Here is a 23104-nt window from a genome sequence, read left to right on the forward strand (position 1 = left end):
CTGATTGCTCACCGATATTTGAGTATTGGATGCGTGTTTACTCTCTAATTCTTTACCGATGCACTTTGATAATTGACTAGTAAATATGATTGATTGATTGGGCATCATGATCGATGCCTGTTCGTGAAAGACCAACATAGTCATGAAACACATGGCAAGTAGTCAAACGAGCTAGCTCGTATATATACAGAAGAATCTTTCTGAGATATAATGCATGGAAATTAGCGAAGGTTGGGGTAGAAGACAGGTGAGAGATCCTGTTGATGCAATAAAATATTACATGAAGACAGGGGTGAGAATAGAAAATCGGAAACGAATGAAGGATGGCAAGATGCTGTAGTACGACGAACTCCGGATATGCAAGACCCAACGAAAATGTACGCTTGGTAGTACAAAATGCTGATAATGATCGTGATATTCTGCGGGAACTTCATGGCACCCATGACTTCTCCCGTGACGTCTCAACAACTCCACTTCCACAAAGTGTGCTGTCGCTGTTATTTTCAAGTTTGGCGATCGGCGCTTTCTCTTGTCGCCGTCGGAAGAAGGGTAAACTGAACCTCGCGGTCTTGGATGCCGACTTCGATCTCCTCCAGAAGATGACGGAGACATAGATGATGAACATCGACCCACATATTATACCATAAGCAATAGGGGAAGCCGGAGGGATATCAGGATTCTTGGCAGTGGCATAATGAAACCCTACTCCGCCATTGATGACTCCCAGGGCCGCGAAAAAACGTCCTAGGTAACGATGGGAGACGCCATATAGCGAACTTGTCCCTGTCTTGCGGAAGTGGAGATGTTGCATGATGCCCAGTACTGGCTGGATCAAAACAACACCCACGACCGCCACATAACCAATGACCGGGTGGTAGCCTCCAATCTCCTGCAGATCTTTGGAGACAGAGACACCGACTCCAAACCCAGCTAACGCTAGGAGCACAGCAAAAAGCTGCAGAGGAGCATGGATCCAGGCTACTGTACGCCGAGAAGGGACGATGTACAAAAGAAGAGCGAAGTTGGGGAAGAGAAGGACGAAGGCCACTGAAGTCATCACGCCATGGGCGATTCGTTTCTTATGGAGAATGGTATCGCTGACTTGCTGCTGGTGAGTGTATGCCGACAGCTCGTGCATGGTTGCCATCGGGACAACGAAGGGGTTGGTATTGTTACCCCCAACAGCCCAAGTGGTATTCAGGGTGAAAGTGCCGTGCCAGTCATGTTGGTATAACAGCTGGGATACGTTGCTGGACATCATCGGAGGGCCATGCGTCAGGGCCCACATCCAGGAGCTGGAGTTGCCCAGTGCACTCTCTCCATTAGCAAGTGTTGTGCAGTTATCACAACGGATGTTAGCGGTCATGACCCCGTCGTGGATACCAGAGCCGTCGAGAAGATATGCCTCGATACTCGGGTCATAAAGAGGTTGCACATGACCGGTTGCCCTCCGAGTGGACAAGGTGACATTGTGTCTGGATGCCGCATAGACGATGAACAGGTTCCCGTCTGTCATTTGCGACCCCTGACCTAGGGCAAACCATTTGACACCAGGTGGTGCCTGTAATTGGAGAAAGATGGGGCCAGAGCCCGTTGAAGAGGTATTCTTAGGTACATTGATGCTATAGGAGACACCTGCACCTTCTGAGGGCCTGTGCTTGACTATTTGGCTGCAACCTGAGCGCACTGAATAGATACAGTCAGCCAGTTCAGCAGGTACAATGACTTCAGAAGGAAGAACTTACCCAGACCAAAGGCAGCGACTGCAGCAGCAAAGAGATTTGAAAACTTCATTTGAAGGGTAATAAGGATCGTTTCAATGTTAGGTTTTGAGGGAAGGAAGGAATAGGTGATAAATAGTCGAATCAGTGTAGATGTAGAGAAAATGAGAGGAGACAGCGGGCCCAAGCCACTTCACGAATAAGAAAATGAGAAAGAATATAAGGATACCAAAAGAATAGTATCACAAAAGGACTGTCCTGAATAGAATGTAACCAGGATTGCGTGTGGGCGACACCTGCTGGTGGAGGTTTCCTGGGAGTGTAGATGCTGGAATCTTAGCAGTTGCTGCTGAAAGTCTGATATTCATAGATAGACGAGATGGGAAACATCACTGCGCAGACAGATTCTGTCAGTAAAGACCAAGCATTCTTGGGGAATCGACATCTACTGGGTTTCTTTCGGTATACAAGACTGAACGTCCCCCCATGTTCGTCATGAACCATCAATGAGTCTCGACGACAACGGGGGTACCGCGGCCACGTCCATTTGGCAAGGGATTGCTAGAGCATAGGTGCCATGTTTTGGAGGGACAGGGGAAACAAGGGCTGTTCATACTTAGAGCAATTGAAGAATCGAAAGGTGCATGATTGTCCTAAGCCACATAGTGATGTGCCACAGATGCCATGCGACAGATCTGCATGGCAATCACAACGATGAAAGAGATGGAAGATCACGCTACCATGCGGGCGAACACCCTCCGATGGACAGACTAGCAGCTGCCAGGGAGACAGAAAGGGCAGAAGGGCGAGTGAAGGCAATCGAGTCTATTCAGATCCAACAGCGATAGGAAGCAAGATTGGGCCCACGAAAGGAGAAGATCGTCAATCAAAATGGGCGATTGTCAGATAGATATGCCCACCGCGCAAGGCAAGCGGGTACCTTGATTTTTTCTCAGATCAACCAAGGCGAAAATCTTCGGGTTTTTCCCAATTTAAAGTTCCCCCAGCTGCCACGCCTCTCCGGCCTCTCAGTGGGCATATTTTGGGAGTGGAATGGCCACATGGTCTGTGCTCGCCAGCTTGTGCCCAGACAGAGCGCTGGAGACTGAGCCCAGCAATGTCCCAAACCATACTAGCAGCCGGAGAAGGGGGATTTCCAACCCAAGGTACGATGACTGCCTAGTGGGCATTTAATCAAACCAGGATGGGACTATGCCATATCCATGGAGTTGGGTCCATGCGCAACTTTCGTTTGGGTGCTTATTTGCAGACGGGAGAGGAGCCTGGATTGAATTTGGGTTTCTTGGGGGGGGGGAGGGGAGTGGGTGACTGGGTGTGGGTGTGGGTTTCTGGGAGGGAAGGAAGGACACTAGTACAGTAGTTACTAGTTAGAAAGACAGTCCGACAGACTCCCTCGGACGGGGGGTTGTGTGTGTGGGTGGGTGGAAGAGTAATACACAGTACGTAGAACTGTAGAGAGGGGGGGCAAAAAAGGCGAAAAGGAACATCTGCCGGGAATCCAGCATCATGATTTTCGACCGTTCAATGGATGGAGACATGCCAATTGGGTCGGAGAGCAGCAGCTGATCAATCAGACTGCAGCCTGCAGCCGGACCCATCAACTCTCAGTCCTCTTTTTCCCTTGTTATTCCTTCTGTTGTTCTTCCCTGCCCCCGGCCCGGTCCCCTTCCCTCACTGGCACGCATCTGTTGTTCGTTTGAAGGTCCATCCATCATCTACAAACGAATCTAGATATTGCTTCGTCGTTTGGTTACACCTTGCTTGACCTGTTCTCACTCCCAAGAGGCCATGGTAAAATGATCTATCCTCCATTCTTACCAGAGACCGGAGTAAAAGTACTCCGGAAGGCGAACCGGAATAAGAGTACCTAAGTCAGTACTGTAAGTTCTATCCAGATACAGGTATCCCGGTTGTTTTTTCCATATCTCTCTCACTCAGCTTTCTCCCCTTCCACCACCACCCCCATTGTTTATTATCATTGCAACGTCATTGGGAGCCACCCATCTACTTTCCTCAAATCTGAGTTCTTACTTACAAAGTGGCTCCGGTGTAATAGCTAGCTACAGGTACTCTACTATCTAGTCCACTGCTACTTGCTATCGTCGAGCTCACAAGTCCGCCTTAATGTTCCTGGCGCCAATCATGGACCCTTTCGTCACTAGACGTGAGTGGTCACCCACACGACTTTCTCGGACGCACGAATCCTGTGCAGGACCACCGCTGCCAATCAGCATCCGCCTTCCGTAGCTAAGACCAAGTTCTCGGATCTCGGAAGCAGTCGTATTCTCACCGATCCTGGCGTTCTTTCGCTGCTCATCCAGGGGTGGGCCGACGGAATAACGGATCCAATCACACGGTCGAGCCGGGAGACGGGACCTTCGTTTACTGGCTTTCCACGGGCGAGGTCTTCGCCGATTGCGAGGTCTTGAGACGGCTGTTTTACCATTCTTGAAATAGGACAGCCGGGCAACCTTGGGTTGGAAAATGCTGGGCTTAACCCTTTTTCTTTTCCCATAAAAAGGGGTTCGAGACGAATGGGAAACCAAGAGGAGGGGGGCAAGAAGTAAAAAAGTCTAATCATGACCACGGTTCATGCACCAAAGAACGAACACCGTATCCCTATACGCTTTCCACGCGTCTCCCAAAGCATATGAACAACTCAGCAATTTCCGCACGTTCTCATGGTTGACCGACAGTCAGTATGGCCTGTTGCGTGCAGCGGAGTACAGACATGAAAAAGTGTATGGGGAAAGGTTGCGCAGCATGGTTTCAGAAAAGAAGCAGGACCACCTTGGGTCGGACGCCCCCTATGTTTTGGGCTCCTGAAGCTGTCATTATTGTGACTCGTCTAGGGCGGACTAGGCCAATAACGCAAGACTTCTCCGAGCCTCCGACGCCTCCAGGCTCGATCAGTCCACAGCTCGGTTATTCTTAGCACCTCGCAAGCAAAAAAATTTTGCCATGCAAATAGTGCAGCCATGTGATACCCCACTTCGACAACCACTACATCATCTGGTGGCTTGAAAAGACAATGGCCATGCCGACGATGATGCAGGCCAGGAAGCGCCATAGCCTGGATCGTAATTATCCTAGCATACCCCAGCAGATACGACACAACGCCACAAGACGGCCTGGTCCGCACAGATAGCGCTTTTAAATTACTTTGTATACGACAAGTTCATGAACTATCAATATCCAGCTAGGCTGCAACCAACCGCTTTGGACTTAGCAGTGCATCGATGCCAAGATTAATCGATCGAGCACAACCTTCGACGTGCCCCAAGAAAAACGGTCTGCTCCGGTCCATTACCAATACTACCATATATCTTTGCGAATCTTATCCTTCTCGCCCGAGACTCATGGCATTCAAAGTTTAGTATCCATCCGGAGAACAATTGATTAAAATGATCCGACGTACTCCGTAAATCTATCTCCCCTACCGGAACCGCGGAGTTCCCACGACCCGGGGCTGAAGCCTCAAAGGAGGGTCTCCGTTCAAAACGTCATGCAACATACAGATCAACCCTTTTGTTTTCCCAAAGCAGGTCATGCAAGTAATATAAGATCTCGGCTCTAGCAGTAGCTAGTCGCTTCGGAATGCGCGCGCACACACACACACGCACACACACACTTTACTCAATTATCTATTCATGCAAGAGGACTGAGAACGATACTACCCTCCTCAAGTCTGCTGGGATCGGATTGGGTCTCCGATCCCCATTCCAGAGTTTTGGCACCTCTCAAAGATACGACACCAAGCAGCCTAGTACCTTTAGCCACCGCTTGGACTAATAACATCCTGGCTTAGCATCTTAGTGACTGCCACAGCGGGACCTATAAAACGTATGCGAATTGCCCTAAATGGATAAAGCCCAGCCCATAGCGATACGGTGGAATATTCCGTGCGCTAAGAAAGTGCGAGCGACCTGAGCCCCCGCGCGCGTGAACAAAAACATACTACTACGTACATACATACATACATACATACCCATTCAGCATACCAAGACCTGCTCCAACCACACGGAACAACGACGGTTAAGGGGGGAAACAATAATAGCCATTCTTGCCTGACATCAAGAAAGAAAGATCCATGACTTTCCATGCCTCTCGTTCGACCTCGGGAAGGAAACCCTGTCAACAACATTTCAAGGGTTACCCTTATCTGCCCGATTGCGATTAGTTCAAGGGATACTCCCCGTACGTCTACCAAAGTTCCACTGTTGTTACCAGTCGTCGTCGTTATCCAACGAGCGAGACAGTTGCTGCCTATTACACATTATTATTAATATCATTAGTATATTATTATGAGTATGATTATTATGAATTGCCCCCCTCTCCGATCCTGCCGGACTGGCGCAGAGACATCCACCTACTCTAGACGCGCTACCCGACTGTCCCTAGCCGGCTTCTTCTTGTGATTGGGCTTTTAGACTTAGGGAGGAGTCATTGGCATTACTCGATTTTCATCTCTTTTGGTGTGTCTTCTCCTATACTAGGCTTGGCCCGTTGCAGTCTTCTCCAGAATGGTCTTCATCATTTCGTTGCCCAGCTTGACGGCTTCGGGGAATCGGGGAGCAAAGTACTGCTGGATCCGCTCGAACCGGTCGCGGTAGGATTCGAAATCACCGAACGATACGCAGTCCGACCATGCCTGCACGAATTGTAGTGAATGACGTCAGTGGTGCTGTTGTTGTACAAATCGGAATAAATGTGCATTGGGGGAGGGATTGGGTTCCCATTCATATCCATTGGACTGGAATAAAACCGCACAAACGCAACCAGGGTCTTTTTTTGAAAGCTAAAACAGGGTTGGTACTCACGCGAGCTGCAAAGGTAAATTCCAGGTCATCCGAACGGAACGTCTTGTCGTCGACTGCAGTGTCGAGGGCCGCCTCGAGGAGTTCGGGATTGCGGAAGAGGTATTCCGTGACGCCCAGCCAGAGACGGAAAAGCTATATAGATTGCACGCACATGCGCGCGCGATGATTAGACTTTGACTTTAAAGCAACGTTACATCGCATAAATTGCGCGGGGAATAACAGAAGAAAAAAAAATTGAAGGCAGGAACGCCATGGAAAGCAAGGGACAAAGCAAACTCACAGGCGTGGAACAGATCATATGATCGTAGGGGACAATTCCAAGTTTGGACCAACAGTCAACGATGGCAAGCAGACTGAGATGGCTGTTTGGAGGAGCCTGCTCACGTTCCCGGTTCGACAGGGAGAAACGGTCGAGGACTTCGTCCTTCAACAGGAGATCCTGGCCGTTGGTACCCGCTTTGAAAACGGCCTCCCCTGCAGCTCTGACACGGCGTTTGAGTTCGTCTCGGCGGCCCTCGATCATGAGCTTGTACAGATCCGTCACGGACTCTGCATACTGCCGGATCTGCTTCTTCGCCGCTGGATTCAAGATGGCAAGACCGGCGTACACGTGCCACTTGTTGGAGTAGATGCGTAGGGTGATGTTGATCTTCACGTTCTCGATGCCTCCCACCCAACGGTTAATCTCCCATGGGAATTGCTGGTTGGCCTGCCATGCTGTTCCCATGCTCAGGAAGGCCGCATGGGTGACGGCCTGGGTATCTGCTGTGATGCGGTCATGCATCTCTCCGGAGAGGAAAACGAACTTGGATTCGAAGCATGACAGGACTTCCTTGACGAAGTTGAGGCTTTCATCGGAGGCACGGTGCTGGATCAAGACCTAGACACAAAAAAAGGCAAACGGGCGTTATGTTATCATTCATACATTGTCCTGTGCGATCTTGGGGTTTTGAGGGCATATAATATGCTCCAAGCAAATAACAGGCAGGCAGACAGACAGCAGCGTACCAGAGGTTGACCCTTGGGGTTGACTTGAGGGCCATGTAGCGAATGGCATGATACGATCTCTACGTCCTTGGGAAGGTGTTTGTCGAAAGCCGCGAGCTCAGGGGCCTTGCAGGACGTTTGACCACCGACGATTGCACCGACCTTGGTAGCTTTTTGTGTGATTTTCCACAAGTCAGACAGGCACATTTCAAATTCATGATGCAAATATAAGGGCGCAGCAAGCAAGCAAGCCTTTGCAACTTGAAATACATACACGGGCCATACATTTCCACTACCTTGTCGATGACACCGGCCTCTACACTGTAAATAATGTAATCGCTTATTCTGGAAACCAGGTGGCCATTGGGAAAGATAGTGACATTTTGCTTTTTGTTTTATGAATGGATGAGTTTATGTCTGGACAGCGCGAGCTGTGAAGTATCATGGACGTACTGTGGATTCGAATTCTTTTATAAGACGCTCATACGAGTCGGGTTTGTCACATGCATTAATCCTTGATAGATAAAAGAGTAGATAGTTAGTATAGCTAATCCAGTCCGGCTTGATGCTTTGCTCTAATGATATACAACGCGAGAACCTAGTTTGGCAGAATGGTTAGCACAAGCCCATTATGCGCAAATGTGTGAATCAATCATCATAAATGTTGATAGCTTTGGGTTTCAGACAAAGAAATATAGGTAGCTGAGATGTTACATCATTGACGGTCTGGCGGAGTCGCAAACCTACCAAGGTAGGAAAGCTAACCTCCAGGCCATACTCGAGCCAAATGCACTCAAGTCATCATCCAAAGAGGGGGAGAGGAAGCAAGGGGAAAGCGAGAGAAATATAGACAGAAGGGGATGCTCACCTATTACAATAACACACACCACCAGGGTGATAATCGGAAACAACTGACTGGGAAGGACACTTGTTTAAATATTACCTCCATCCGGCAGCGCTCAGACGCTGGGCGTACATCTTGCCCATGTCTCCCATGCCAATGATGCCGATCGTGGCTGATTCCTTAGTGAAGCCCATGTTTGCTGGTTGGATTAGTCCTCGTTCAGTCCTGTTTGTTGTGAGAAACTAGGCTGCGCGATATGCTCAATTGAGCCAATAAACAAGCCAGCAGACAAAGCCACAGAGTCCGACTGTCTGCCTGATTGGATATGAGGAGGAAGAAGAAAGTTATAGCTCGGGAGGTTGCAGCAGAAATTTTAAATAGTGCTGGGGGGAGCACCAAACCGGGCCGACTGCCCATCCGGCGTTACAGTGCCTGTCACAGAAAGAGTCATCGAGTTGATTCACCGCGGTTCCGCGGCCTCAGGCTACAACACTCGCTTGCCCACCGCCCTTGATCATCTCTCAGCCAATCAGAATGTGAGCCGCCGTGGGTAGGGCACACACCAGTCATTTTCTGTATCCAAGCCATTTGGGGCCTATCGAACTTCTCTTTTTCCTTCCCTTCCATATTCCATCCCACTACCCCAGCAAGTCGACAAAATGGCTCCCAAGAAGACCGCCGGTGCTGCCAAGGAGAACGTCTCTCTCGGTCCTTTGGCCGGAGATGGTATGTACAACCCAGTGCACGCTCTACGGTTTTGCGATCGAGACCATGTCTAATCTGAGATGATTTGCAGGCAAGCTCGTTTTCGGTGTTGCCCGTATCTTTGCCTCCTTCAACGATACCTTCGTCCACGTCACCGATCTGAGGTTCGTCACATCTTGAAATACCCGACTATCGACTGCACGAGAATCCGTTCTCCGGAGAACATTTTGCGCCCCGCAACGGACTAAGATTCGGATATCGTGGATTGTCGCAAAACGCTGTTTGGCGGGATACAGTTGGCTAACTGATTGGGATAACAGTGGTCGCGAAACCATCTGCCGTGTCACCGGTGGTATGAAGGTCAAGGCTGACCGTGACGAGTCTTCCCCCTACGCTGCCATGTTGGCTGCTCAGGATGTTGCTGCTCGCTGCAAGGAGCTTGGCATCAACGCCCTCCACATCAAGATCCGTGCCACTGGTGGTATGTGAACGAGCGCTATGAAGCACCAACTCGAGAGAACAATCACTAATACTAGATATAGGTAACGGCACCAAGACCCCCGGTCCCGGTGCTCAGTCCGCCCTCCGTGCTCTTGCCCGTTCCGGCATGAGAATCGGTCGTATCGAGGACGTCACCCCCACTCCCTCCGACTCTACTCGTCGCAAGGGTGGTCGCCGTGGTCGTCGTTTGTAAGCATGTGCGGGTTCATCTCTTCCAAGTTGTGCGGAGCTTCTCCGCATGGTTGGATTGGAGCGGACTTGGCCTTGCTTGCCGTATGTGGATGGAATAAACGCGAAGAACGGCCTTTATCGCCTGGTCTTCAATTTATTACATACCCAAAAGTGTGTCTTTCGGTTCTGGATTTAGGTAGTCTGCTGTCTGTGTGGCGGTTGCTATAGTCAATATAACTGAACCTAGAACTGATGTGGTCCTTGAGTGTAACTTGTATGTGTAGAGAATCACAGTAAACAGAATATGCGTATAGAATCATGCAACTTGACCGTGGTTGGTTCCTGCACCTCGATATATCTTGCGCTTGTGAATGTTACGCATTTGATTTTGATCTTCCGTAGCCGGGCTCCTTATCCCGCAATCAAGCTAAGATAAGCACATTTTATCGATCTACCCAGAGCTCCCCTCCACATTCCTGTCCCTACCACGATTTCTTACACGTCGATTCTGGACTCATCAAATATCTTCCATGCATTAACTGCACCCTCCGCCATACTACGTGATATACCAATATCAAAGAATCATTACCCTATCCAGCCTTAACCTGGTTTGACGTCAGCTTTGCGATTCGATCTTTTCACATGCGACACGACTAAACACAGCTATCCCACCATAAAGAAATCCAACTCACACTTAACGATACTCACAAGGCAGACATGACATCCACATTATCGCCCTCCCCTACGATCCTCGTCCCCCACCTCCCACCAAAGACCTTTGTCGGCATCGACCTCATAACCTTCACCTCGACCCCCAACTTCCACGGAATCCGCGACCTCCCCTCAGGATGGCACTTCCTTTACACCGGAACAACAGAGAGTCTATCCCTCCGAAGTGGCGGCTGGTTCTACGTCGGTGACTTAAACAAACTCAGCGAAGCCCAAGCCGGCAGCGCTCTCTCTCTTAGCAACCCCTCGCACCCCGGCGCCGACATAATCGTCTGGAAATGGAACACCGACACCGAGACCCTTGCCCCGTTAACCATCGACAGCGATGCAGACAAACAAGAAGCGATGCGCCATAAAGCGAATCTGGGAGCTATATGGCAAAGGGGAGGATTGTTCCGGTACCGCAGTCGAGTCTCACCGGCGGCTTTGGCACAACAGAATGCTGGACATCCGGTACAGCTTGAAGTCGATGAGGAGGACGAGGAAGAAGGGAGACAGACTTGGAAGGAATTGACGGATCAATTGACGCCGCGGCTTTTGACGCGCGTTGTGGGCGATCCGGCTTTGGATGTGCATGGTCGGCCGCGGTGGATGGTTACGTCTGCTAGCTCGGCGCAAAGAGATACGGATGTTATACCTGGGCTTATGGATTCGGCGGAGGCGACGAAGGAATTGGAGAAGGTTACGGGGGAGAAGGAGAGTCAGTTCGGATTTCTGCCGGTTGATTTGAAGAGGACGTGGCGGGAGGGGGCGATTGGGCGTGAGAGGACGGAGGCTGCGCAGGATCGCTCGTGGGCGTTGGGGGACTTGATACACCGGGTTTCTGAGGGTGATGAGAGGGCTGGGGAGGATCAGGTGCTAGGGGAATTGCAGTTTGCGTTCTTGATGATCTTGACGCTAATGAATTACTCTTGTCTTCAGCAGTGGAAGAGGCTGTTGGAGTTAATTTTGACGTGTCGGGCGGCTATACGAGATAGAGAGGCCTTGGTGGCTGGGGTGCTGAGGTTGCTTTTACTACAGCTCAAGAGGTGTGATGATGTCGAAGGGGGGCTGTTTGACCTTGATGGGGAGGAAGGTGGTGAGTTCTTGCGAAGACTACTTGTGAAATTTAGACGGTCGCTCTATGAGATTGTTGATGGGACGGAGTCATTGGTGAAGGTGGAGTTTGACAAGCTCGAGGCTTGGGTCAAGGAGGAATACGACTGGGAGCTGAACCGTGAAGTCTTTGTTCGGCGGGGTATGGTTCAGCTGGAGGATGGTGAGCAGGTGGAGCTTGACATGCACGATGATGATGAAGACGATGAGCTAGGAGAGTATGCTCCGATGGTGGTAGATCTGGGAGACGATTCCACACAGGATCGTGTAGATATGGGAGAGGCTTGAGACAGCATCAATGAGATATGCACAGTTTCATACGCAGTATTTGACTACAATGCGGGGCATAAATGTTCACAACTCATATAAACATGATAGTACTAGTAGATTTGATCTCCGAGCTAGCACTGCAGATCCGTAGTGACTAGCAACTGCTAGGTGACTATACTACAGCTACTTAGTAGTAAGGAACTAGAGCGGACCCAAATACACTGTGGGTAGTACTTATAGTATAGTAACAAACGATAGTAGTACCATCCTCTGAAGATTACTGACACTGCCGCAAGCCGCTCTATTGGACGTATCCATTCACACCTATGCATGTGTTACTTCAATATACTATAAAGGATCCCGTCCCACCAGTCAATCCAGGAAGGTCGACCGCGCAGTATATAACCCTCACCCCTCTTGTGTGTGTGTGTGTGTGTGTGTGTGTGTGTATGTGCGTGATCATGGCCGTCGAGAAGCTCTGTCCCATATATTACCCGACTCGGGGAGAGTTACTGGCATGTGTACTTGTGTATCTGGAAAATGGATGTTAGTTATTATTCTTGTCCCAGTAGTAGTATCTAGTGTATTCGTTTCTAAACATACGTTCACATTCCATTTATCATCCTCCTTATAAGTGCACGTAGTCTAGATAGATAGCAGCGGTCAGCAGGCCACCACTGCATAGTCATTCGATGATCATTTGAGATTCATCAGCTTACCCCTGCAGGACAAACGCATTCATTTGGAAATGGGTTGAAGTCTTCCATTGGGTAATCGGTGGTATATCGGCAAACCTTAAGTATGATACTTGGTATTAGTTGTTTGAACATCCATGAGACATAGTATACCAAGTAGTATTACGTACTTCATCGGCGTTGCAGGTGCGAGATTGTCCAGGGCGGTCGACACTCACTGCAGCAAAAGCTGGAGTGATAGTAGCGAGAAAAAAGGTAGATAGAATGGCAAGACGCATTGTCGGATACTGATTGGGTTGGAGTATACTTTGGGGGGGGGGGGGGAGAAGATCGAAGCTTGGGTTCGAGACAATTGAGAGAAGTCAGTAGGGTCGAGGGCTTGAATTTATACCCTAGGAGGAGTAAATTGTTAGTTGACAAAAAGCAAGAAAACAAAAAGACAAATATAAAGTCAATAGTATCTATTGCGTATCCTTAGCACGTCGCCGAGAGGTCATAAGCTAAGAAGTTTATACATCAAGACCTGTCTAGTCCAAGACTTATCTGTACTATTGGGTGCCTTGGAGTAGTACCTTTCAAGGTATTTCATACTATCTGATCTCTCCAAAAGACAGATTAGATCATCGCTACTTACTGGTAAATGATCTTCTGTTTGATATGTCTCATCTTAATGTGTTATCAGCGAGGTTTAAACCGGATCTAGTTAACAAGCTACTACTTAAAAGCCGTTACATACAGGCGGGTACCTAAGTAATATATATGATAGGTACTATACTACTACGTACTACTTAGTGATCTCCATTGATTTATTTCAACAACCTCATATGTGGCTGCACAGATCACCCCATAATGATATGCCGCCCCTGTAGCTTTTTCTAATAGTGCATTGTAGTAGTTGAAAACTTAATCTAACTAGTAAGCAAGTGTGACCATCCGCAGGATTGCTTTCATAATATCCTGACTATGCATTCATGGCTGCACTTTTTTCATCAGTTCCATCACACATCGTTAGAAGCGCCAACTACAGTGTAAAATAGCATGAAAACATCCAAAAAGAATGACATGTCACGTGAATCTATCATCTGCACTCTAAAAAGTACCGGAGAAACTAATGTATATACAGTGGCTCCAATCCCTTCCCCTTCCTGCTGCCCCGCCCAATCTCACCAACTCCTTTCCCTACAACTGCACGAGTCCTTCCAGAGGGCTCGGTTTCCATCCCCTCGTCAAACAAACCACCATCGTCATCATGATCATCATCGTTGTTAGCGCTTATTGTTCAACTTCACCATCAATGACGTATCCCCACTCATGGGTCGCCTCGCCCTTCATGCCGAACATGATGGCCTCGAGCCAGGACTTGATCTGAGCAGCATATCCGGCACGTTCAGCACCAGCCTCCTGCATGTTCATATCTACGTCTCCGCTGCGGATGAGCTTGACAGGAGTGACGAAGAACTGAATGTCACAGTTAGTCACCATACACACGGTGTGAAGTAGAAAAAAGGGAAAAACTCACAGCAGTACCACAGACAAACGACTCCACGATCCTGCCCTCCTTCCAAGCCTCCTCAACATCACCGATAGTGAAGTGCTTCTCAACAACATCAACAGGAGCCAGCTTGCCCACAGACTGAGTCAGACGCTCCTTAGCCAACTCCAGCACACTACGACGAGTCACACCGGGAAGGATAAGCTGACTCTCCAACGAAGGAGTCACCAGCTCCAGCTTCTTCGTCTCCTTGTTCTCCCACACGATGAAGAAATTGCTAGCACCTGCCTCCGTAACCTGACGATCCTCACCAAACAGCCACAGCACCTGATCGAATCCCAGCTCCTGCGCCTTGCCATGCGCCAGCAACGACGGACCATAGTTGGCGCCGAGCTTGGCGTATCCGAAACCACCAGGCCAAGCACGAATGCTATCAGGCTGAGAAGCGTAAAGCTTCAATCCATGAGGAACACCAGGCTGCTCGGACTGCTTCTTCGAAGGGTCGGGCCACGGCACGGCGATGATGAAAAGAAGGGCTTCCTTGGGTGTCTGGACGCCGAGGTGTGGGCCGCTGCCAATCAACGCGGGACGGAGGTAGAGGAATCGACCGGGTTGATCCTTGGGTAGCCAACCTACAAAAGACGAGGATTTTGTCAGTTCATCGTGATCTCGGAAGTCACCCCCGGCAATCGGGGTTCGGGTTCAAACTTACGAGGTCCATCGATCTGCATCAACTTGGCAATGAGACGCTTGATCTCCTCATACCGGAACGAGGGCAAAGAGGTGCGCTTGGCGCTGTTCATCAGACGCTCGCCATTGCAATCGGGCCGGAACAGACGCAGCTTGCCATCGAATCCCCGGTACACCTTCATACCCTCGAAACACTCGGTGGCATAGTGCAGACACGAGGCTGTGGGAGGGATGCTCAGGTTCTCGAATGGCCGAACCTCAGGAGTCTCCCAGCCATTGGCGACGGTCCAGCGAGCAGTGACCATGTGGTCGGTGCAGTGGGAGTGGCTCAATTCCTCGGGAGAGCCAGGAAGAGGCACATCGCGAAGGTTGGTCGAGCGGGTGACCTTGACGACGGAGGCGTCGAGCTCCGCGGGAGAAGGCGCAACAGAACCCATTATTGCGTTGATGTATGATTTGCGAGGAAAGTGATCAAGGAAAGAGAAAAGGTATTATATAGGGTATGCGGAATTGGAAAGACTGATTGGGCGCGAGTGAATTCCGCGACGAAACAGGCTTTATGAGTCACAGAATAAGTTGACTGACCCTGGCGATCCGTTCGAAGTACCTTAAGCGTCGACTTTCGGTTCCGTAACCCGAGCGGAAAGAAAACCAACTAATTGCAGAGATGCAGAGATTGTTCGGTGGCAAAGCGAGTGGTAAGAGAAGCAATTGAGATGGCAAATTTTTTCTTTTTCTACAGACGAGGAGGAACCGATGATTCTATCTACTGAATTTAAGGAGCACCCAGACGAACCCCGCGGAGGGGAAAGGGTAAACCAAGAAAAAAAGTTTTACAGTGACTTGCCGGTTCGGGTGCCTTGTTTCTATGGGACGACTCCTTTTTTGCCATCGATATCCGAGCCTCCACGCGATATGCAACGTCCCGCCGTTGTCCTTGACAGGGCGCGAACTAACAGGACATACGGTGATAGGCTGATGCCCGTCTCTTTGTCGCGTCAATTGGGTAACAGATTCGATATATTTCTATATCTGACAGCGGTCTCCATCGTATGCATATCGATCGACTTGATGCGTTGAGCCCCTCGTACCGATGCTAACCGAAGGCGGTGTCGTCTACTGATTAGATAGACGGCGGCTTATCACTCCGGAAACGGAGGTGAAAGGAGTCATGTTCGCCTTGATTAGGCAATATCTTAGAAGGTTACTCTTTCGCTTAACTGAAAGGTCTTTGTGGCCTAGGTAGGCATTGATTAGTAGCTCGTTGACTGGTCAATATTGCTGGTTGTCTAGAATCATGCTTGTAAGCTCCTTTCAGGCTTTCCAGCCATTTGAGCCTTAGAGTATGAAGTTCTTTTTTCATCGAAAACGGACACAGAATTTTCTTTCTCGGTGCTCAGTCTCTGTAAAACTTTCATTGCGAGCCGAATAGTCCCGTCATAGGTATATGTGGAGGTGGAACAATTTCTGCAGAGTAATTCGATCCATTGATCTCCATACCTACGCCCGACCAAGAAGTGTGGGTTGCATTCCACAGAAGTCCAGACGCACATACCTTGGAGGTGGAGCATCTGGAGCAAAATAAAAAGCAAAATGCACTAGTTATCCTTGAATATCATGAACCCGCATCAAGATTCGGTAGAGCTAGGAAGGCTAGAAGCACCCAGAAAGACTGGAATGTCGTGGATGCATGTTGCAACCCTTATGATTGGAGACAACAGATCATTAGTAGTGTGACTCGAGTGCTTGTCTGGAACTTTATTAGCTAACTATTGCAGACACCGCACGCAAGGATAAAGAAAAGCCTCGGGGTTTATTTGAGCCACATGGACAGCCCAAGTGGTGATGAGAAAACTGTAATGGGAAAGCACTTTGTACCACGGCTACTTGTATAACCATGGATGCCCAGCTCTTGGGTCTCCTTTCCGGGTGGTGCCCGAACAGAAGAATGTTATTGTCGGGTCATCGGGCTGCCTGTCAGTATCCTCAACGGTGAGGTTGCAGGAAGAGGAGAGGGGGGCTATTGTTGAGAAGAATAAACTGTCCATGCCGAACGTCTAGGCAAGCTGTCTGTAGGGCCAGATGGCCTACGATGGGGCGGAGACCGGGTCTGCATGTTTGATTGGCGCTCAGACAGCGGAGGTAAGGTTAAGTTGTGATGATTGGATCGATGCTTTTCGGTGCAGAGAGATAATCTATATCATGCCAAGCGATTGGACCTTACTAACGTTCACCCCCTGGCAGACTCCGGCGGAAAAGGAGTTGTCCCAGAATTTGAGCAATTTGAAATGCTGGGAAGCTCGTGTGCTGCTGGTATGTAAAACCGGGGTTTGGTCGCGTCATCGTGATTGGTGGCGACGTAGGAAAGGAGGGAAAGCATCGGTTGACACCAACAAAATGTAAGTGAAAGCGTGGTCCCCCCTCGTAAATGGGCGAATGTTCAAGGAGGTTCATGTCACAGTGATGTAAAAGGCCGTTTCTGCGCAAATCCGACGTATTACGGGCTGTCAGGTGATCCGACCCATTCATCGTAACCCTCTGAGAGTATTCCAAGCCGCGTATGCACACTTGCCTCCAGGATCCTACAGCCACAGATGACCGGCCCAATGTAACTCTGGACTATCAATGATCGACAGACGCGACCTTCGCCGCAGGTGCTATGTGGAGATGGGGTTTTAAGTCAGCTCGCGCCCCTCCCGTCCCTATGCTGCAAGGAGGATAACCACTTGGTGCATAGAAATGCGTTCGAGTGGATGTCATACTCTGTCAAAAGAATAGGGATCTCTGGCCCTCGATTTAAGCTTATGACACGAGAACTCTAGTCTTCGGTCACAGTCCCACAGCAAGAAGGCTCTGTTCTCAGGTCGGTAGAGCCAGTCCCAAATCGCCATCTTATACCCGCTCAGCCGGAATTTTGGCTACGAGGCGTCACGCCCACGGAACTTTGCACCGCACAACCCACATTGGTTCGAGCAAGCTACATAAGCCGGCGCCAATATCGAGCTGCTAACCAGGATCAGTCGAGAAACTGCTGCGGGGCCCTTGTCATGGCAGGCTAGAACGGAGCATCATTCGCCGCGTAGTAAGGATGCAGTGAGAGGATGCGAGCCCCCATTCTGACAGGCGAGCCGGCTGGGCTGATGTAAGAAGCAAGAAGCTGTCTGGTTCGGTAGCTATTCGTTTTTTGAGGAGTGGACCGGCGACCTGATTTATGGTGGACCTCGACCTCGACCAGTCTAGGATCTGGAGTCCTCTAGCTGGTGCTATTTCATTGTGTTGCGGGTCGGTGAACTTTTCCACCTATTGTATTTGCTGCATATCGGGTGTTGGCTGAAGCACCTGCCTGCTATATTACCCGCCTCTCTTTTTTTAATTTTTACCCCCTCCGCCTTGTGTGCTTTCCCCAAAACTCTCCCTTACTTTGTTTTGCGGTTCGCTGGCCCGATGGCTGTTTTACCCGGCCTGTAAGATCGCTAAGCACGGCTGGTACCGCAGGTAGAGTTTGACCTATGTCATGTATTGTATGCATTCGAGTCCTGGATCCCTTATCCTAGTAAACAGTGCACTGGAACGACTCGATGGCAGAGACAGCAGCTATGGGCGCGAGCCTTCCTGGCCTACCTTGTGGCACGCTTATTTGACGGCCTGAGGGTACTTTGTAGACCAATTGCAGGCCGAGGGACCCGTGCATACCTGTCACACTTAAGTGTGTTATCTCGCCCTAAGCGGACATTCCAGGCTTCCTGGCTAGCATGCGTCTGGGCTAGTGACACCCAAGCTTCCTCACATATAGGGCCATGAGACATTGGCACTAGTCATCTGCTTAGGGAATGCGAACATGGTGTCATTACCTGTAGATCGGACCGGAACGAACGGTATAGGGCCGTAACCAATACCACGACAGGATCGCTCCGATGCGCCTCGCGCTGCTGCCAGACCTCTGCCCATCGAGGAACCTTGGGGAGGAAATCGGGAGAACTGTCCACCTGTAGTATTTGGGGTCCTTTTTAAGCAGGGCCCCTTGTTAGGGATCGGAATTTGCCCCAAGAATAACCGGTATTGATGCTTGTTTGCTTCCCGCTGAGGGGTCTTTCAAACCATGCAAGCGCTTTGGCTTAGATGTGATGGTCGTTAGTCATGGTTCCGGGCAGTTAGTTATCTGGTAAGTCTTTCTGCTTCTGCCAGCCCTGCCCCTTCCCATCCCCAGGCTCTCGTATAGAAGATGTCTATGATCACGTGTATCACGGTGTTCTCGATTTGTTGAACCATTTCATCACCTCTAGGGTGAAATCGTCTCCCCAACCCCACTGGGTCTTGTTGTCACCGCGGCACAAATCATCAGCAACAACCACCGACCGTTGAAAGGCTGGCATCCGTGTTTGACGAAATATGCCTATTGACAAGTATCCCAGAATAGGTTGTTCTTTGCATGAGAGTTGAACAATCAAGGTCGCTCCATACCGAATTTTTGAATAGGGTGAGGTGATTTAGCATTTTCGCCCGTGTTCCTGAGCCGAGATCCGTTTCTTTGCAGTCCTTCCCCCCAAGAATAATTGGTTCAGATTGAAAAAGTATCGCCGTACGTCTTATTGCGATATTCATGTCGTACGATCCGACTGACCTTAAGAGCAGCCTTGACCAATAATCAGCGATGCGATAGCATCTCTCCATCATCTCATATCTCCCTTTCCTTCGCCCGAGCAGGAGCATCATCGCCTGAAATGAACACCGAAAACCAAGGCAAACATCTTCCCTCCCTAGCCCCAGGGCCCCGAGGCCCCGTTGCAACTGGATCAACCACATTGGCCAAGTCAAGGAAGAATTCGACAGCATGTTTGCCATGCAAGCAGGCAAAGCGAAAGGTAATACCTGGACTCTTAGTTCTGCATACAAGCAGTGGGGAAACACAGGGAGGGAGGGAGACCCTGTGTGCACGCGTGTCTCACTGAATCTTGACTGGCAACCCAGGGCCTCTCTCCCGACGAACCTGCATCCTTGCCCTTCATCTGCCCATTCACCTATGTCGCGCTCCTGCTAATGAAGAAGGATCACAGTGCAGCGGACGCCCGCCACCTTGTAAGGCATGCCAAAACACTGGTGGATGCATCTTCGATGAGACGCTCGACCTGAGACGAAAGGTTGCTGCGAGGCGCACCCAAGGAGAGCTAGAGTACTACCGAGGCCTGCTATACTCGCTTCTCGAAACGCTTCGATCCTCAGATGAAGAAAAGGCCCGACAGATGTTGGAAAAGATCCGTGGCAATGCCCAACTGAATGACCTCGTCACTGTTATCGACCCTCCTGCCACTGATTTCAGTGACGCAAGTTCAGAGCACTCCAAGAGCGTTGGGCCTGCGGAAGATATCCCATCGCAGCACGAGCGCCCAGTTGTCGATGCCCACTTGCGGATAACGGTGGAGAGGCTATGTGATAGTCCCTTGTTTCAGGTATCTTCTGGGCCTTGGACAGTGGTTACTAATGATGACCATATTGTTTCGCACCTAATATCGTTGTACTTCACTTGGGATCATCCGTTATTGCAGGTCGTGGATCAAGAGACGTTCCTAAAGCATATGACTACCAAAGAAACCAATCCAGATTGCTGCACCTCGCTGCTTGTTAATAGCATATTAGCTGTGGCAAGTGTGCGTTGCTCCCATCCTCCTTTCACTTTGCTATTTCTGACCACGACAAGATCTATTCCGACTTTCCAGAAGTTTTTGCTGCCCCTGACGATGAGACGTCACGGGGGCAGCATTTTTATGCGGAAGCAGAGCGATTGTGGAATGCGGAGGAAGGCCGCGTTTCTCTAGCCAATATTCAAGCTGTGGCCCTAATGAGTCGTTTGTATGGCTCGCGAAGAGATCCCCCTCCCTAATTATACATAACCAATTCTAGCAGCTGACTAGTTGAAGCCTGAAATTCCAAGGTAAAGACGACTTGAGCTGGCTCATGCTCAGACAAGCTGTACAGCTCGCACAAGATTTTGGCATGTTCACTTCACCGAGGATGGGACACCGCCAGTGGGAGAAAATGTCTCTCAGACTGCAGCATGCTTGTGCAATCACTGCTTGGGGTCTCTTTATTTTGAACGCGTATGACGGTATCCCCGACGTAGACCGACTAAGCTAACCGGCTGAATCTGCAGGCAAACGTCCTTGCATAGTCGCAAGGTCGCAGAGTTGAAGCTACCGAAATATAAACCTTATCCTGTAACTGCGCTCGATGATGATGATGTTATGTGGACACCGTATCCTCGCTTCAATCAGGTTGGCCTCGCCAAACACCCGGCATATCTACGATTCGTCATGACCAAAACGATCGATTTGACCGAGATTATCGCGGACATACCGGAGCTGCTGTTTGACAAAGGGCTCGACATGGCAATTGGCGAACTGTGGATAGCAGCCAATAAGAAATGCGTTCGCTTGCAGCGATGGCTTGACAGCCTTCCGAAGGACTTTGAAGCCGACGATGAGAAACCACCACAGATCTTATACCTGTAGTAAGAACATGAGCTTCACAGAGCAGATGTTTATACAATCTCTGACTGTCATTTAGTATCGGATATCACCATACGATTATGGTACTATTCCAATATTTCCTGGAGCATCAACATTTCGGGCCCACGTCCCATCCATCGGAATTTGAACAGGCCCGGTCAAATCAGCTTCGATCGGCGAAGCAAGTTGTCCAGTGTCTCCGCTCGTACCATGAAGCCTATGGATTGCGACAAATACCCAGGCAGATGCTCGAGCCCACCAATAGTAGTCTCCTTGTCTTTCTGAGTGCCTTGAACGAGGACGATTCAAAGGATGCGTTTGTGGAATTGTGTCGGTTTCTAGTGGCTTTCAGCAAGAGATTCGCGTTAGCTAAAGAGATGCTTCGCAATCTAGAGAGCATTGTTCAGTCCTCGAGGCTCACTTTACCCCCAGAAGCGGTTGCTGTACTGGATCACAGGGGGCAGGAGACTTCACAATGGCTGTAAGCCCGGGAATCATAGCATTATTTGCCAGAACGGCATTGTTACTCCGTCATTATGTTTGCATCGAATCATATAGAGATATCAGATGGAATGGATAGTGGGTGAAAGTCGAAAGGAGCAGGTTCAAACGGAAGGCATGATGGGGGAAGATCAGATCCTGTACCACGAGGGGGGGAAGGGTTTCCCTCAGTAGTGTTAATGTGTGTTTCCTGAAAAATGCGGTAACTGTTTTTTTAAAAGAGACCACGGTGAATCGTCAGTAGGAGATGACAAGGATCAACTCAGATGAGAAGGTCCCGAGCATAGACGATGAAATAGATAAAGCATTGAAGAAAGACGAAAGTGGCGTGAGCCAGTGGACGACAGGTTGGAGTTTGGAGACTGAACCCGGAGACCAGTCCGCCTACTTTGGGGGGACCTGTCAAGGCAGAACGGAGCCAGTGATAGCAGGTTGTGCCGGTAGGATAAGTTTTCCGGACCAGCGCACCAATAATTTCCTACACCAAACACGTCAAGGGCGCCCGCCAGCCTCCCTTCCAACCTCCAGAAGCCCATCAATTCTTTCCCTTACCGCCGACCAGCAACTTGTCTTGGGTTTGGATTATGGGAAAACCTGCTTTTCGGTTGCCTCCATCATGTAGCACTAGTATCTTTCGGCAAGGATTTCTTCATTCGTGCATCTCAGTACACCTCTTCACAACTGCTGACGACCGCCCTCATTATGGGGAAGACAGCTGTTCCGACTCTCAGGCTGCCCCATTTGCTTCTTTTGATTCTGCTGAAGGTTGTTAAATAATGGGTTCTAAGGCATGGCCTTGTTGTCTCTAGGGACATTCGTCTGAAAGACCACCACCCTGCCTCTCTCCTCCCTCATCAATGTGCATTTTCAGGTTTTGATATGTTACTCTTTTGGAAACAAGGACTCACTCACTCTTTAGAGACACGTCTATCATGTAGTAAGTAGGTAGCATCGTCTTAGTCAATTCTGCACGGCATGTTCACACAGTATACAGAGTAGTAAAGTTAAGGTTGTCAGCCATGTTTCCTCTGCAGAGGATTAGGAATTATCTTTACCAACTACTATATCTACTTACGAATTATGAATTCCTAATAACTGCAAGAGTACTTACTAGGCGAATACGTAACTCTTTAGATGTATAGCAACGACATCATGGCAGGCAAATAAGGTGAGCCTTCTTATAGTATTAAACCATATATGCTAATTTTATAGTAGTTGCCCTTTCGTGATCTGATAAGGACAGGGAGGGTGCGCCACGGGCAGCCACAAAACCTGCCACCAAGGGTAGATGCATAGTTACTATAGACTACATGGGATATTTCAACTCCTATCAAGCTACATATACTCCGTATCTATCTG

General features: G+C 49.5%; 7 protein-coding genes across 7 annotated transcripts; 4 read left to right on the forward strand and 3 right to left on the reverse strand.

The window, feature by feature from the left end:
* Positions 1 to 291: 291 nt before the first annotated feature.
* Positions 292 to 2079, reverse strand: BO85DRAFT_257356 (cytochrome and DOMON domain-containing protein). The gene is made up of 2 exons (XM_025654997.1): positions 1746 to 2079; positions 292 to 1686 (listed from the first exon to the last, which is right to left on the reverse strand). The coding sequence occupies exons 1-2, from the start codon at positions 1792 to 1794 to the stop codon at positions 431 to 433; spliced, it is 1305 nt and encodes a 434-aa protein (XP_025517966.1). The 5' UTR covers positions 1795 to 2079; the 3' UTR covers positions 292 to 430.
* Positions 2080 to 5240: 3161 nt separating this feature from the next.
* BO85DRAFT_257368 (uncharacterized protein) lies at positions 5241 to 5592 on the forward strand. Its single transcript, XM_025654998.1, has one exon. It carries the CDS (start codon positions 5340 to 5342, stop codon positions 5532 to 5534), a length of 195 nt encoding a protein of 64 aa, XP_025517967.1. The 5' UTR covers positions 5241 to 5339; the 3' UTR covers positions 5535 to 5592.
* A 642-nt stretch (positions 5593 to 6234) lies between these two features.
* Positions 6235 to 8587, reverse strand: BO85DRAFT_368008 (prephenate dehydrogenase (NADP(+)); the record flags this gene model as incomplete). Its single annotated transcript, XM_025655846.1, has 7 exons — positions 6235 to 6393; positions 6563 to 6694; positions 6843 to 7442; positions 7571 to 7719; positions 7824 to 7935; positions 8003 to 8063; positions 8493 to 8587. The coding sequence occupies 7 exons, from the start codon at positions 8585 to 8587 to the stop codon at positions 6235 to 6237; spliced, it is 1308 nt and encodes a 435-aa protein (XP_025517968.1).
* Positions 8588 to 9044: 457 nt separating this feature from the next.
* BO85DRAFT_467661 (40S ribosomal protein uS11) lies at positions 9045 to 10022 on the forward strand. The gene is made up of 4 exons (XM_025662202.1): positions 9045 to 9119; positions 9190 to 9262; positions 9419 to 9579; positions 9641 to 10022. The coding sequence occupies exons 1-4, from the start codon at positions 9053 to 9055 to the stop codon at positions 9790 to 9792; spliced, it is 453 nt and encodes a 150-aa protein (XP_025517969.1). The 5' UTR covers positions 9045 to 9052; the 3' UTR covers positions 9793 to 10022.
* A 202-nt stretch (positions 10023 to 10224) lies between these two features.
* Positions 10225 to 11937, forward strand: BO85DRAFT_447904 (AAR2 splicing factor family protein). Its single transcript, XM_025659808.1, has one exon. It carries the CDS (start codon positions 10488 to 10490, stop codon positions 11880 to 11882), a length of 1395 nt encoding a protein of 464 aa, XP_025517970.1. The 5' UTR covers positions 10225 to 10487; the 3' UTR covers positions 11883 to 11937.
* A 1894-nt stretch (positions 11938 to 13831) lies between these two features.
* Positions 13832 to 15178, reverse strand: BO85DRAFT_367581 (branched-chain amino acid aminotransferase, cytosolic; the record flags this gene model as incomplete). Its single annotated transcript, XM_025655820.1, has 3 exons — positions 13832 to 14017; positions 14079 to 14683; positions 14764 to 15178. 3 exons carry the CDS (start codon positions 15176 to 15178, stop codon positions 13832 to 13834), a joined length of 1206 nt encoding a protein of 401 aa, XP_025517971.1.
* Positions 15179 to 16823: 1645 nt separating this feature from the next.
* BO85DRAFT_486482 (putative C6 transcription factor) lies at positions 16824 to 21729 on the forward strand (the record flags this gene model as incomplete). Its single annotated transcript, XM_025663393.1, has 7 exons — positions 16824 to 16883; positions 16986 to 17054; positions 19796 to 20386; positions 20437 to 20588; positions 20657 to 20836; positions 20890 to 21246; positions 21303 to 21729. 7 exons carry the CDS (start codon positions 16824 to 16826, stop codon positions 21727 to 21729), a joined length of 1836 nt encoding a protein of 611 aa, XP_025517972.1.
* Between the last annotated feature and the right edge of the window lie 1375 nt (positions 21730 to 23104).

This window comes from Aspergillus piperis (assembly GCF_003184755.1).
Source record: "Aspergillus piperis CBS 112811 unplaced genomic scaffold BO85scaffold_5, whole genome shotgun sequence".
NCBI classification, from domain to species: Eukaryota; Fungi; Ascomycota; class Eurotiomycetes; order Eurotiales; family Aspergillaceae; genus Aspergillus; species Aspergillus piperis.